This window comes from Epargyreus clarus, unplaced genomic scaffold, assembly GCF_041222505.1.
Source record: "Epargyreus clarus isolate Ecla_fem2 unplaced genomic scaffold, WU_Ecla_fem_2.2 ptg000004l, whole genome shotgun sequence".
NCBI lineage: Eukaryota > Metazoa > Arthropoda > Insecta > Lepidoptera > Hesperiidae > Epargyreus > Epargyreus clarus.
In genome coordinates this window covers 11,864,101-11,880,221 of record NW_027332212.1, presented here as the reverse complement: position 1 = coordinate 11,880,221, position 16,121 = coordinate 11,864,101, and the positions used below count along the sequence as shown (strand labels likewise).

The window sequence follows — 16,121 nt, the reverse complement described above, 5'->3', positions numbered from 1 at the left end:
AAGCTCACGATTCGACTGAGCTTGAGCTCTGGCGAACGCTGACAACAACGGCTCCAGCCGATCCTCGTATGACGAGTCCAAGTTCTTGTCAGTGCCCTCTGCACTGTCCAAGGATTGTCTCTTACGACGTGGTCGAGGCATGTTTAAAACTTAACACTTAACACAAGTACACGAACACGATAAACTATAGTCACAGGCGTGTCAACACAGTTGAACACGATCGTTAACACTAATTAATTTACGAATGTGAGTTCTAAAAATCTTTTAGATGCCACGAGTTGGGACGCCACTGTAAATGATTCAACTGAGGGCGGGAGACACGGAATGATAGTCGGTTGGTACTTGCACAAAAGCGTGTATTCATAAAGACGGCGTAAAGCGGACTGGCGCGGCGAACGGGGGAACGAGCGAACGAAACTCGCGGCGCCGGAGACGTAGGTAAAGGCGCGAGCGAACCGATGCTATATAAGGCGGCGTTACAATTATGAATTATGAAACTACTATAGTCATAAAAAAAATTCTGTTGAATATAAAGGATTTTGTTTAATAATGGAAAAAAATAATTAACTGTTTTAATAAATTTTGAAGCCATTTTTTTTGGTTTGATTTGTATGATTAAGTGAATTATATTTATTACTTTATTCAGTCTTGCCTTCATTCAAAGTCATATATAAAGGCCCTTGTCTAACCTTTTACATTTAATCAACAGCGTGAACGTAGCATCTCTAACACAGTCGGAAATCCGCGACATCATCCTCGGTATGGAGATATCCGCGCCGTCCGCCCAGCGCCAACAGATCGCCGAGATCGAGAAGCAGAGCAAGGAACAGAGTCAGTTGACGGCGACCACCACGAGGACGGTCAACAAGCACGGCGACGAGATTATTACTTCTACGACCAGTAACTACGAGTCGCAGACATTCAGGTGAGATAGTCATACTGATTGTAGGATGACACGAATTTAAGCTCGCGCAAGCGGTAGATATCAAAAATTTTGTTACAGAAGCCTAGTATTTCTTCAGAGTAAAAAGAAACATAGCCTACTCAGTTTACATTTACATTTTCTATAAGTTTTAGTTTAAAAAATAAAATAAAAAAGGATTTTAATTTTTCGTTACTGTTCTAATGATGATACAGGAAAACAAAAAAAACTCAAAGCTGTTATTATAAATGGGTCATAAAATAATTAAACAAACAATATTTTACAATTAAAGCAACTGTATTATTACTATTTATTTTATATTATAATCTTAACTCCTTTCGATATCATTGAATATGATTTTTTCCTACAGTTCAAAAACAGAATGGCGTGTCCGAGCAATTTCCGCAACGAATCTACATCTTCGTACGAATCACATTTATGTGAGTTCGGACGACATCAAGGAGAGCGGTTACACGTACATCTTGCCAAAGAATCTGCTCAAGAAATTTGTTACTATTTCCGATTTGAGAGCTCAGGTGAGTTACATTTTTTATGATTTCTTGAAATTTAATTAGTAAAGAACTACAACATTCATTTCATCATCGACATCAGTAATCAATTGCTAGTAAAATCAATCCTAACTTCCTTTTGCATTAGATTATTTGGTAGAGTCCGCGCCTAACTTCTAGTCCGCTCTGAATATAGAAATGAGTCGCGTAGCAACAGTAAATTGTAGATATCAGCGGGACGAAGACAGCGCGGTTCCCCTCGGCACCCGTTCGCGGCTTGCTTTCGCCTGCGGATACATAGCTGCGTTAGTGTGCTCTTACTGTTGCTATCGAATATATGCTTGTAGTTGTGTACGACATTAGCACTGTGACTACACCTGCGCGTAACAACTTCAAAGCGGATTAGAAGTTTGGCGCAGACATCTAAGGAACAATTTTGAACAGCGTATATAAGTATCTCTCTCTCTCTCTCTCTCTCTCTCTCTCTCTCTCTCTCTCTCTCTCTCTCTCTCTCTCTCTCTCTCTCTCTCTCTCTCTCTCTCTCTCTCTCTCTCTCTCTCTCTCTCTCTCTCTCTCTCTCTATTACCACACTCTTTAAATCAAAATATAGCAGCGCTTAAAACTTCTGTTATAAATCAAAAATAATCTCTTCAATTTTATTATATACCTATACAATAGTAAAATAAATAATATTGTAATGTCAGATCGCGTGCTACCTGTACGGGTCGTCGCCGGCGGACAACCCGATGGTGCGCGAGGTGCAGTGCGCGGTGCTGCCGCCGCAGTGGGGCACGCACCAGGCCGTGCACCTGCCGCGCCACGCGCCGCGCCACCCCGCGCTGCAGCACCTGCAGCCGCTCGGCTGGATGCACACGCAGCCCAACGAGCTGCCGCAGCTCTCGCCGCAGGTGACATATTTTACATTATCATCGTCATCAACCCATTATTGTCCCACTGCTGGGCACGGGTCTCCTCTCAGAATGAGAAGGATTAGGCCATAATCCACCGCGCTGGCCAAGTGCGTATTGGTAGACCTCACTTACCTTGGAGAAAAATCAGAGGTGCGTGCCTGGGATTTCAATTTTACATACTTGTTTTTAATTATAGCAAAACTATCTAAACATCATGACTGTCTTTTCTCATTAGATACATTATTGTATGTACTGTGACATGAACATTAAACAGGGTTGCAGCCAACAACAATATTTGTTAGCTGCAAGTGTTGCAATCCTATTTATGTCCTACTACTGGATCCAGTTTCAATCCACAACTGAGGCAGATTTAGAAAGTAATTAAATTACTATAACTGCCAGTATGTCATGTAAACACAACTTTTCATCCTTGCTTTCATAACTAGAGTAATTTATTGGTTTAGAAAAATATGTATACCTATTTATAAAATATTATTCATATCTACAATTAGCCTAACTCTTAACTCGTCTATTTCTTTCTCCAGTTCTTTGTAGAGTAGCCTTATTTAATGTAATTATTTATTTTAGGACATAACAACCCACGCAAAGATAATGGCAGACAATCCATCATGGGACGGTGAGAAGACCATCATCATCACTTGCTCCTTCACGCCCGGTTCCTGCTCCCTGACCGCTTACAAGCTGACTCCTAGCGGTTACGAGTGGGGCTCCAAGAACACGGACAGAGGGAACAATCCTAAGGGCTACCTGCCCAGCCACTACGAAAGGGTGCAGATGCTGTTGTCTGATCGGTTCTTGGGATACTTCATGGTGCCGTCGCAAGGAAGCTGGAACTATAACTTTATGGGTAAGTGCTATTTTATTAATTTAGTATGTAGGGTACTTTTGAATGTTTCCTTAGTTCTGATGAAAAAAAAAAACAATATAAAGTTCTTACGTTTATCAAAGAGTACCCAATTAAAAATTTAATTGATCGACTTACCCAAGATTGTCCAAAGTTGAGAATACTTAATGCCTAAACCAAGTAGTAAACTTTTGGTTTAATATAGAGTAGACATTTTTCGTGTATACGAATGATTAGAAGCATACTAAATGTTTCCCATTTACCAGGTGTAAGACACGACCCTAACATGAAGTACGGCATCCAACTCGGCAACCCGCGCGAGTTCTACCACGAGGTGCACCGGCCGGCTCACTTCATGAACTTCGCGGCTATGGAGGACGCCTCCGCCCCCACACTCGCTGCGGATAGAGAAGACTTCTTCGCTTAAGTTTATTTTCAAATCTTAATACAATTTTATAGGGTCCCTACAATAGACGAAAGGTTTTGGTTGAAGACCCCTGAGTGGAATAAAAATTGTATATAGCGTAAGGATATTAATAAAATTTGGTAATTATAACGACCTTTTTTATTTGTAACCGCGATAAAGCCAAACAACAATAATTGAAACTTAAACAGTCCCAAACTCACTACTAAAATCTATACCAAAATTATATCTATTCTACTTTAAAAATTCAATAACAATTTAATCTTGGAAATCAAAGGGGGGAGGAAGTATTATATTATCAACACTCATAGTCATCAACTCTTCATTTATCTCATTAATGGTTTCAGTCATTAATTCTTCATCTCCTGACCCACCAGTACTGTCTGTTTTAGACTGAGTGCCATTTTCGTCCATACCTATAACTTGTGTTAATTCATCTGCTATATTTGATGATTCAATACTGCTGTTTATCATTACTTCATTATTGTTTGTATTTAATTCATCATCACTACTTTCTGAATATATACTTAGAATATCTTCAATATTTTCATTATTTATATTGCTGTGATCCGAACTTCGGTTACTTATTTCACTTGTATTATTATTTGGTAATGAATTAATATTTTCATTCATATTTGTATTTAATATGCAATTTCTTGCTTCGCTTTCTTGTTCGTGAATAGATAGACGTTCAATATTTGTAAAAGTATTAAGAAGTTCTGTGGATGATTTAACTGTAGCGTAGTCTTCATCGTCTGCAATAAGGGCTGCAATATTTTTAGCGCTAGATTTAATGGCTACATTATGATTATTATTATTAAGTTCTATGATGTGTTGAACATTAGAATAGTTTCTCGGAGGAGTATTCTGATTTTCTTCATTAAAATTAGCGATGGAAACATCGATTACATCATTTGATTTTCGCCTCGAAAAATTAACCTCAGAAGATTTATCAGTATTAACAGACTTAGTACTTTCACTCTTTTCCAACATCAGTCGTCCTAACAATTCAGGATTATCTTGCTTGAATTTTTGAATAATACGTGCAATATGTTCATCGGCGTTTGCATGTTTCCTACTCTCCAATTGAACATCTGCATTTAATTTGTACAGTAATTCTTCATCTCTTTTTTGTGGTGTTCTTATCTGTTGTGGCTATATATAAAATAACAGTGAGTTAATTTTTTCAATGAAACTACACATTTTCTATGATTTGAGTGCATCTTTTTTGAAATTATTTTAAAAATTAATAGATTAGAACTAAGTATAAACGTTGAACATTGTTAAGTTTTTGGTAATGGTTGGAATTGAATACTTACCTCTGTATTTTTGTTCATCAGTTCAGCTAATTCTCTAGCAAGATTAACTGTTTCTTCCGGCAAATTTGTTTTAGCTGCTAACGCTAAGCCGTAATTTTCGACTTTTGATGTGCCAAGCTCGATTTTGTGTGTGTAGATTAATCTATTATGACCATTCTGCGTGGAGTCAATTTCTTCCTCAGTGACTATGGCATGCCGACTAAAATATTTTAATCTATTATCTTTTAATTCACTTTTAACTTATCTAAGAATCGATACTGTTTAACTTGTTAAATTAATGTGCATTTTTACAAAAACAATGTTGGATTTAAAATTTAAAATATGTAAACATATATTTGATTCCCGTTGATTATTTGGAATTTAAATGTTTAAAATATAAAATAGATTTTATTAAATCATATCTTACTTTACAACATTAAAGTATAAATCTTGCAACCTAGTAAGGTATCTGAAATGCGTCGTAAAGAACGTAAATGCTTCACATGCTAGCAGTTCTTCACAAATGGCCCAGGATATACTGGTACCCTCTTCTATACATGTTCCTCTAAAAATTGATCAATGTTTAGTTTTACAGAATTTGGTAAAATTTGTGCGGGCAGTTCGGTAGGGTAGTAATTGTACTACGTATATTACCAGTTTTGCTGGCGTTATTTTACACGACAAGTAAGCAAACAAAAAGGAGGGTTTTGATTTGCTCCGATATGTATGTATTTCTTTCAGGGTTAATCGTATTTTTGGTGTATATTTTTAGCGATAAGTATTCTGATAAGATATTTGCAACATGGTGTAAGAAATTATGTTTATTATATTCTTTTATTTACTAAACGTAGATTTACCTGCAAAGTTCATCTATTATAACTAAACTTGTTGGTGTCAGGCACTTCAATATATGCTGCATTTCTTTCATCTGTAATATACACAGTTACCATAATTAAATACACACAAAACATCTGTATGATAAATTAAGAGATTAGAAATTGCAAGATTCACCTCAAAAACATATGTAGAAGCATGTAATTCTACGCTGTCATTGAAACCTATTCTTGAAAATATTCTATCACATAATCGTAATACAGCATTGGTGGCGGGCACGAAGCAGCCTAACTGAAATACATAAATGTATGAATAATAACCATACCTATATGTATATCATGTTATAATATGTTAGCTATGTTGCTGTAAAGTCTTACTCTATTCTACTGTAGCGAAAAAAATCTAAGTCTATGATTCTACTTGTCTTATATAAAGTTTCGCGTAGCATAGGTACACATGCGTCTAGCCTCTAGATGATGGTCAAGAATCAAAACTAATTTTGATTAGAGTATCATTCAATTATTATTTTATGTTTTTAAGAAAAACAATAAGTGTAATCAATAAATAAGTGATGCTTTTATTGATAAGTGATTCTTACTTGCGCCATAATTTGTAAAATAGCAATCTGTTTGATGTAGATACTTTTGCCTCCCATATTTGGGCCAGTTATAATCGTAAAGTTATGTTCAGGCGAAGCAAACTAGAAGAATAAAAGCTATTACGTTTTAGGATCAAAACTTAAGTCTAACATCACAATATGATTGATAAATAAGTACATAATTTCTTACAATATCATTTGGGACTGGCAAAACTTGACTGTTGTAGTCCAATAGAGGATGAACGCTGTTTCGTATGTCTAAATAGTTGTTGAAGTCTGGTCTTATATACGATCCAATGCTGCTAGCCTAGACAGAAATACTAGAATTAACATATAGGTAACACAGCAATGTAGTATGTAAGAAACTGAACTGAACTGAACTTTAAGATATTTTGGGAATAATCTATTAGCAGTTGATAAGAATGCAATGTCAGTTATGAGACTAATCTATGCTATGCTAATAAAGTGGCACATATATACATGTATGTTTGAATATTATTATAGGGATTATACCTGAGCCAATGCTAATAAAATATCCAACTCGGCAACATTCTCGCAAAGTTTATACAGGCTGGACATAAATGGACGGAGTTCTTTCAGTAGAGTTGAGATAACGCTGAAAACATTAAATTTACATTTATCTAGATTTTTTCATATAACTATTATTCCATTAAAATGTTTGATGACTTTACAATGACTCGCGTAGTTCAACGATCTCAGTACAATATAACGGAACTCGCGGATTCAATATGTCTCAAACAACCATTTATTCCGAGTTTCAGTGTTTGTGAATTTGTCATCGAATGTTTACTGCACTTGAACAAGGAAATCTTAAGTGAAGCTATAAGTGGAGTATAAATATTGTATAGGATATTAGTTATACATTTTTAATATTTACATGTTGCTCATTTTCTGTATTTCATTGAGGGATTCTTTGGCTTGATGGTCAAGTACAACTAATTCTTCTGTCGACATAGTAACGCTTGCTCCGTTGAAGACCACCTTCAAATAATTAAAAATAACTTGTTTTGGATTTCGTGTTTCAGATAGCAGCTAAGTACCTATGTTAACACGAGGAGTAGGTACTGTCCCATCTTAGTGGTCAAGGCCAACCAACGGATGGGTAATAGACGCCTCCTTCCTTTTTTGGGATCGCCTACTAATGACCATGGGTGGCATTTACAACTTAACACAATGTGAGTTGCACTCACTTATTGTTACAATAAACAAATCATTAAAAAATATGCAAAAAAAATTATTTAAGCCTAGATACCTGAATAAAAATCGGCGGTAGATCTTTCACATCGAAATGCCTTCTATTTTTGGGAGCAACCGGCAACACTATGTGGAAACCTTTCATGACATTTTGGTTCAGGCGTAGCGGTAAATCGTAGGTCTCGCTGAGGTTTTCCACAATCTTCTGTATATCCTCTATCAGTTCGGAGTATGTCCTTCTAGCTACGTCTAGAAGCCCGTTTATCTCTGGTTTGACTGCAAAGCAGCGTTGGAGACTGCCTATTGCACCCTTCTCTGGGTGGGCATCGTCTTGTATGATGCTGCGTATGCGATCGGCTATTTCCTTATAGTGCGGGTTTTCTAGGTCCTAGGAAAACGAACAGTATGAGCAAACATAAAAACAGCGACAACCAATTGAATTATCATTTATCTGTTAATGCAGTAGGCAGATGAACAGATTTAGCGGAATATTCAGGCACAAAGTCTAATGCTTTGTTTCTCTAAGTGCAAGCGTGTTTGACTGAGTGAAGTGAAGTCCCTAAAATTTATTGGGCTTTAGCTAAGTTTTGCTACTCATTCTCATATGTCTATACCAGGATTTCCTGTGTCAAGAGTGTTAAGGACATAAATACAAGTAAGAGCGCCTAAATATAGCATAATTCATCACATAGTTATCTTCTTCACTGGGGATTGAACCCGAAGCACTGCGTCTCACACCGGCATATGACCTCGTCACAAAGGTAGAAAAAATACTTTGTAACATGAATCTTACCGTTTTAATGTTCCTGAGAACAGCACTTTCGGCAATATTAAGCGCCTCTACCATACTGGGCACCATATCCATAGTAGTTTTTAACAGTAGTGTTTGGTATATCTGCGCTTCACCATACTTGTCTATGTTCTGATTAGGGGTCTCCATACAGAGGAATAATATTTTGTCTACTTCTGACAGCTTCTTAATTACGTTCTGAATCGTGAATATTGCTGGTTTAAAAAACTATTTTCTTATATTTAATTACATAATTAGTAATATTTATCTAATAGTGCGTAGGTACATAAAACGTATTTAACTTGTTGTTCCTAATTATTATTACTTTAGAGAAATACAACAGTTATAAGGCGACATTTAGCTTTTACTCCTTGATGAACAATTTGGTAATATTGATCGAGTTTTACTAATACTAAATATGTTCTCTCTATGCAATAGGCACTTTCACATATTAGACAAATTCAAATACTATTCCTTGTCCAACATATACGAATAGTATGTCCGCGCCAAACTGCTAGTCCGCTCTGAAATTGTTGCAGATGTAGTCATACAATTTGCTATGGCATCGGGACTCATTTCTATATTCAGAGCGGACAAGCAGTTGCGCGCGGACTATAAGTGGGTAACACAGTTACTTTGTCTTGAACTGAGACATATTCTACCTGTAAATCGACCATCAGGCCATCATCATTATCAATGAGCTCCTGCACAGCATCCAGCCTGGCTTCAATGAGTTGTCGCTTGCAGGAGGGCTGCAGCAAGCTGGCTCGCAGCGCGCGGATCCCGCCCACTGTGTACGTGGGGCCTAGCACTCCGAGCAGGCAACACGTCGGCCCCGCTGATGGGACTAACGGCTGGACTAGTTCTAGCTGAGTTGCTGTTCCTACGTCTGGTTTATATTTTATAAGTTAGATAGTAGATACATATATACAACGAGGATAACATCAGCCCATCATCATTCTCAATGAGCTGTCGCTTGCCGGAAGGCTGCAACAAGCTGGCTCGCAGTGTGTGTACGTGGGGCCTAGTACTCCGAGCAGGTAACACGTCGGCCCCGCTGATGGGACCAGTGGCTGGACTAGTTCTAACTGAGTTGCTGTTCCTACGTCTTGGTTTGTATTTTGTTAGTTAGGTAGGTAGGATTTTATTATGGTATGAAGTGGATAAGATAGCACAAATAATTACACTTGTATTGACTCAAAATAAAACGACGAGATCTACTTATATATAAGTAAATAGAAATGACAAAAATCTTCTAAGAGAGTATATTCTTATTGAGATTACTCAGTCTCAATAGGTAGTAGGTACCTAATCTTTCGATTATTTACATGTTGAAAAAAAAAATCGAAATCCGGATCAGTTTTCTACCATCAGTTCTAATGTTCCATTGCTGGACAATAGCTTTTTAAATAACTCTTTGGCATGTAGGTTTCCTCAGGATGTTTTCCTTCATCGTTAAAGTAACTTATAATTAATTTGTAATACTAATACATTACTTTGAAAAGATAAATGTGTGTATCTGGGATTCGAACCTCGAGCCTCTCGATGAAGAAGCCAAGTTTTAAGCCACTAGACTATCACGCGAAAAAATTAAGTAACACTGGCATAAAAAATATAATCAGAATAATTACTCGTACGACAGTTCATCAGTGTGATGTGAGAAGGTATCGGTATTTCTTGTATAAGTACCAACGTTTTAAGCCCACTTACGATTTTCTCGACTCATACAACCGATAATAGAATTCGATATCTATTGAAATTAATTTCCGCAAAGTAACACCAGATACCTACTGATTATTAATTTACATAATAGATGCGTGGTTATTGGCACTGTTGCTTATATTAAAGAGATAAAAAATAAAGTGATATTAACCTTTTGTAATGCTGTTGTTATAGCGAATAGGAATTATAGACATTACCTTCGAGCGATATGTGAAAGTCTATTAAATGTGGTTCTAAAAAATATTTAGACTGTAGACAGTGCGCGATTTGCTCAAGTATTCCTGATTCATTATAATACCGAAAAATAATACAGAACTAGTTTATCGTGGCTGTAGCAATTGAATTAAGAGGCTGGAAATATTAAACCAAACACTCGCCTATGATCATGGTGTTTTCAGAAGAATGGTATTCGATCTTCAGAGATTCTCTTGCGAAAACAATGCATTGGATATATTCAACATACTTTAAAACCGCCGCTGCCGCTGTTAGTGCGTAAAATCTGTGGAGTCAAATCAGGTAGAAATTTTTAGCGATACGTTTTTTCTCCTCATGTGCAACTCAGCTGGTAATACTAAGTATTCAGACCTTTCCACGGAAATGCAGAACTGATTCAAGTTAGAAATAGTTGTGGCGATGGTACCTTCCCATCGACCACTACTGTCTCTACAATCACCTTTTAAGAAATTAAGCACAAAATAGAACGATAATTATAATCTTGTTAACGAAACGGCAATTTGCTTTGATTTTTGGTACTGAGGAAAGCTATGAAAGGGACAGAACGCGGATGAGTGCTCTCAGGGTACTCATTGTATCGAGAAAGGGCGTCCAAAGGAACACCATAGGCTTTTAGCCTCTAGGAGTCAGACATATCTTTTCCGCTGCCCCCGCGCATGCTGGATTACCCCACGAAAAATGTTTGCTAGAATAGTGAAGAGTGTTTGAAACTTTTAATTAAAGTAGCAGTATTTAAAGTTATGCATACTTATGGAGAACCTGTAGATACACAGCACTGTACTGTGGTGCACATAGGCTCTGTATCTGATGTCTGGCGGCCGCGTCGTTGAAGTGGCGGCGCTGGACCGCCGTGACGCTTGTTAAAGGGTACTGCTCCTTGATCAGTTGGTATAGTTGGCTTGACTGAGCTCCCTCGCAGAACGTGTGTGGGACTATTATCTATTAATGGAAGTAGAACCAACGTATGTTTTTTTTATAATATAGGAGTAGAGTAGCAGACGGGCATGAGTTCACCTGATCGTAAGTAGCTTTTGCCGCCCATGAACATTTGTAATCAACCCCTGATAATATTCCAGATTCCTACTTGAGGTCGCCCCAGTTGCGTCGCTACCCCTGAGAACTAAGCTGGATCGCCTCTGAAAAGTATGTCTCCCTTACCACATCCTTCAAAACCAGAACACAACAGTGCTTGACACTGTTTTAAGGTAGATATAGGTACGGCGGTGGTGCCGCTGGAGTCGAACCAATGGATTTTACCACCTTCAAGAGGTATTAAATTAGAGGTAGATTCAAATTTCAACGTATGTTTTAGAATGTGTTGTTATTGTAGTTTTTTTAAACGCGAGGTAAGTCATAGATATTATGCTAATTTTGTAATTTCGAAATGGGCTTTCACGAAACGGTTTTTGCCGTAAACGTTTTTTTTGCCAAGATTAAAGTTATGTCATTTCCGAACTTGTCGGGTCGAAATACTCTTAAATAATTATGTAAATAATCCTAATCTATTTATCATGGAGCATTTAAATATACATCAGCCACTCACGCCGCCTAACTTTATAAAAAACGAAATTATTCTTAATCACATAGCTATAAGATACACATTGTCATGTTCGACTAGCGTAGGTAATCGCCAAGACAAGCATTAACATAACATGACAACGCAAAAATACAGCATAAATTACGACAAAATACGTAATAACCAAACAATATTTCTGCTTATTGTAATTGGCAATTGAATGACAAGGCAACAGTGATACTGGTATCTAAAGTGTTCATAAAATTAATCAGCGAAAATGCGAGTCACACGACACGAAACGACCAGTTTTGCACACCTACACAGCATTTTTGACGATATCGTGTGAATGGTCAAGGGCAAACACCACGTGCTGACTGCTGATATGACTTAGCCGTTTCTTAAGTGTCATGGCACTTCTCTGATTATTCTAAGTCTTGATAATGTATAAAACTATAAATTTATAGGTAGATATAGAAACATCATAACGAAAACTGCAACAGGAAACGATGGTAGAGCTCTAAGTCTATTAAATACGAAAGTATCGCCGTAAGATGTATTTCTGCCTATTCTATAATATAGAAGTTACAAAAAGAGTATGCAGTTGAGCTTATAGTAAGTGGCATCTTCAGCCCATGGATATGTAATCTATCCCGGATAAGAAGAAGAAGAGACTAACCTGAGGTCGGCCTTGTTAGCCCTGAGGACTAACTTGGAACGTCTCCGAAAAATATGTCAAACCCTTTAAACCAGAACACAGCAGCACTTAACACTGATATTATTGCCAATCTCAAGGATTTCAATCCTACTTGGGGTTAAGTTGGCAACAGGCAGCAATGCTCACTTTCCTTCAGGTGGACGCCATGTCTGTTTCCTACGTAAAAACAGTACGAGTATGTTTGTCTTCCCTCTAATAGGTGTTATTTCTATATTTGTTTAAATATAGGTGCCTACTACATTAAGAGTACCTACATTCTGGTGCCTTGGTACATTAAGAGTGTACCAAGGCACCAGAAAAATAAAAAAGGCCTGTCAGTCCTTTTCTTTAAATATTTTTTCCACGTTCATCAAACCTAGAGATAACGTATCTGTATTAAACTTAGTGTAGGATTTAAGTTTAACTAGTCTAGTTTTCATTTAAAACAAAGCATCTTCGTATTAGGGAACTCCATGATGAATCAATCCATGTACAGCTGCACTGGACTGTGAGTCAGATTTCGGTATCTTCTTATTGATATGTCTAACATAACTACAGTTTAATGTAACTAGTTGTACATACACACTTTACCGTGTGTAGGTAAATTTATCCTGTAATGTAGGTAAACAAATAATAAGGAAAATACCTAGACAAAAAGCTAAGGAAAACATGGTGAAACGTGTTACAAATTATAGTCTTGATTGGGTCAGGTCCATAGAACTACAAGCTATAGTTTATTTTATAACAACGTCACATAAATTCATAAACTTACTCCATTCATATTATGATAACACTAACGTGGAAGGCGGTAGAACCGGTTGTGGTTCGACTCCGGCGGCACCACCGCTACACCTATTTCTACCTAATAACAGCAGTGTTAGGCGCTGCTGTGTTCCGGTTTGAAGGGTGTGGTAAGGGAGACAGACTTTTCCGAGGCGTTCCAGCTTAAACCTCAGGGGTAGCGGCGCATCTGTGGCCGACCTCAGGTCGGAGGAATATCTAATCCTATCTGGGGTTGATTACAGATGTCCATGGGCGGCAGTAGCCACTTGCCATCAGGTGGACTGCATGCTCGTCTGCTACTCTTATATTATAAAAAAAAAACGTAGTTAACCTAAATAATTGAAAAATACCACAGACTTTCAGATCAAAGGTAGGTTGTATTTTTAGTAAGTATGCAGAAATTCATATTCCTGTTCATACAGTCCACCCTATAAACGCCACATACATGTAAATTCTGAAAATACGATCTTAAATCGATTCTAAATCCGTTATTAAGTACTACTAATCTCTTCGTACAAATTAATAAAATGCCTTGACACCTTTCAACAGCGCAAAATTCTATTACAAGTTGTCGCGGAGTCTCTAACCACAGAGTTCTATAAAATGTACGTCAATAATTCGTGAATTAAATAACCAAATTAAAAAGAGCTTACCTCAACAGGATTGAAGTAATTGATCTTAGTAAGTGCATGGGTGTAGAGCAGGGTATCGCTGAACTGACAAAGCACTAGATGGGGATGCTTGAGATCCAGCGCTGCCATTCCTATCTCACCACGAGCCATGCCTCTACCTTCTGATATTGCTGTAAGTTTTATATATAACTATTTTTCGTTTTGCATTAATAGAATATTTAAATATATACCTACTCTTATTTTTTTATGTTATAAAATATCTCATTAACATTGGCAACCATTAAAGCAGATTATTATAGCCGGAATTCATAGGTGTAATTAATGAAAATCTATGTAAAACATTGTGAAAAGAATTTTGTGACAACAGAGTAGACGTGTTAGTACTATTCTTATCATCATCGACCCATTACTGGCCCACTGCTGGGCACGGGTCTCCTCTCATAATGAGAAGGATTAGGCCATAGTCCACCGCGCTGGCCAAGTGCCAAGTTTTTTTTATAAATCTTTCAGGTATGCAAGTTTCCCCACGATGTTTCCTTCACCATTTAGCAAGTGATAATTAATTTCTAATACGCACATAACTTTGAAAAATGAGAGGTGCGTGCCTGGGATTTGAACCTCGGACCCCTTGATAGAGAGGCCGAGTTTCTTAACCACTAGGCTATCACTGCTTTTTTTTTCGATTTGTATATTTGTGAAAAATTAATATTACGTCGACTTCCTCCACCTAGTCAAGAGATGTTGCCGATACGATTCTGAATCTCGATATCGCAATTTGACTGACTATCAGACCCCAAGCATGATCATCTAGGCTGGCGGGAGATCTCTCTTTGCCAAACGGTCAAATTTAAACAAAAATATGTACAACAACGCACTGTTGCAATGTGGTAATAGATTTAAATGTACGGTAACATATTTATGCTTACCTAGTATAACACTAGCTTCAACTATTGAAGTGCTAGTGGACCTTGCTGATCTAGTACCGCTGTGACCTCCTGGAAAATTATATTCTTAATAATATTTATAACTCTACATATATTCGGAGTTATTTTAAAGTAAATGGGCAGCATCACTCTTTCTAAAGTATAAAGTATTTTTAAGGTAAAGGTCCCCTTCAGTTCATGTACTTATAAATTGATGAGTTTAGAAGACGATATTATTTTTTAATCATAGACAACTGTTTTGATTCTTATATGTAGGTATAGCAGGTGCGAATAAGGCCACAGAGACTGTTTTCCTTAAAGGTTGAGGATAATTGGCTGCTATCATTTAACTAGAGCATGAACAATACAATAATTAACAAACATAATTTTATAGTCGTGTCTTAGTTTGCTGGTAAATAACGCTATAATAATTACTTAATACACGAGTTTTCGTAACTTCCCTAAGACACCACGTGGGGTATTTCCCTATGCAGAGTAAGTAAATGATAAAGTCGGGGACAAGAAGAGCAATACGTATAAATTTATCATGACAATATTTTTAGGTATCATTGTTGCATTATATTTTAGCAACAGACGGGACAGAACAGCGGGTTTATACCCAATTCCTTATTTATTTTATAAATAATTTAGTGGGGGATTCCTAGTCGTTGACTTGGTACCGTCAATTAAGTAAATAAGTACTTTCCTGCTATGTTTATACAGTTTAGATGTGCGTTTCTACTTCTGTGTACTTAGATACTCATATTTTATCTCTCTTTAAACGGAGTTTATTCGTATTAAAGTAAATTTGATTAAAGCCCTCAATGTTTAGATAAAAACCGATACTAAAGAATTAAGGTCTCATTTATATCTACAGGCACTGAACGTATCGTGTCACACAAACTAATATTTTTAACTACTTCAAAGAGCTCACTCCAAGAGTCTTCCACCAATCCACACTGAGTTCCCTCTAATTGGGGAAAATCCTGGTGTTCGTCGCTCGGATATCATTGTAAACACTTTATGCACTGCCTTATAACAGCAGTGTTAAGCGTTGCTGTGTTTCTGGTTAGAAGTGTGTGGTAAGTGAGACATACTTTTCCGTGGCGTTCCAGCTTAGTCCTCAGGAGTAGCCGACCACAGGTAGGAATATCTAATCCTATCTGGGGTTGGTTGCAGATGTCCATGGGCGGCAATAGCCACTTACCATCAGGTGGACTGCATGCTCGTCTGCTACTCCTGTATTAAAAA

The 16,121-nt window shown here is 37.3% G+C and overlaps 2 protein-coding genes across 3 annotated transcripts in view; one reads left to right on the top strand and one right to left on the bottom strand.

Moving 5' to 3' along the window:
* Positions 1–3,763, top strand: part of Prp8 (pre-mRNA processing factor 8) — a 32,417-nt gene extending 28,654 nt beyond the window's left edge. For both annotated transcript variants that reach the window (XM_073093326.1, XM_073093327.1), the window contains exons 31-35: positions 710–925; positions 1,293–1,458; positions 2,136–2,339; positions 2,931–3,210; positions 3,474–3,763. In XM_073093326.1, the coding sequence (XP_072949427.1) occupies positions 710–925; positions 1,293–1,458; positions 2,136–2,339; positions 2,931–3,210; positions 3,474–3,634 (1,027 nt within the window). In that variant the 3' untranslated portion in view covers positions 3,635–3,763. The remainder of the gene's footprint in view (positions 1–709; positions 926–1,292; positions 1,459–2,135; positions 2,340–2,930; positions 3,211–3,473) is intronic.
* Positions 3,764–3,889: 126 nt separating this feature from the next.
* LOC140757148 (mutS protein homolog 4) overlaps positions 3,890–16,121 on the bottom strand; it is a 15,791-nt gene continuing 3,559 nt past the window's right edge. Inside the window, exons 4-20 of the mRNA XM_073092683.1 lie at positions 14,874–14,942; positions 13,969–14,117; positions 11,071–11,261; positions 10,466–10,587; positions 9,029–9,255; positions 8,370–8,564; positions 7,635–7,964; positions 7,260–7,363; positions 6,875–6,977; positions 6,552–6,668; positions 6,362–6,463; positions 5,941–6,054; positions 5,787–5,857; positions 5,357–5,494; positions 4,951–5,149; positions 4,606–4,786; positions 3,890–4,146 (exon numbers count right to left, since the gene is read on the bottom strand). Coding sequence (XP_072948784.1) covers positions 3,890–4,146; positions 4,606–4,786; positions 4,951–5,149; positions 5,357–5,494; positions 5,787–5,857; positions 5,941–6,054; positions 6,362–6,463; positions 6,552–6,668; positions 6,875–6,977; positions 7,260–7,363; positions 7,635–7,964; positions 8,370–8,564; positions 9,029–9,255; positions 10,466–10,587; positions 11,071–11,261; positions 13,969–14,117; positions 14,874–14,942 — 2,669 coding nt within the window. The remainder of the gene's footprint in view (positions 4,147–4,605; positions 4,787–4,950; positions 5,150–5,356; positions 5,495–5,786; positions 5,858–5,940; positions 6,055–6,361; positions 6,464–6,551; positions 6,669–6,874; positions 6,978–7,259; positions 7,364–7,634; positions 7,965–8,369; positions 8,565–9,028; positions 9,256–10,465; positions 10,588–11,070; positions 11,262–13,968; positions 14,118–14,873; positions 14,943–16,121) is intronic.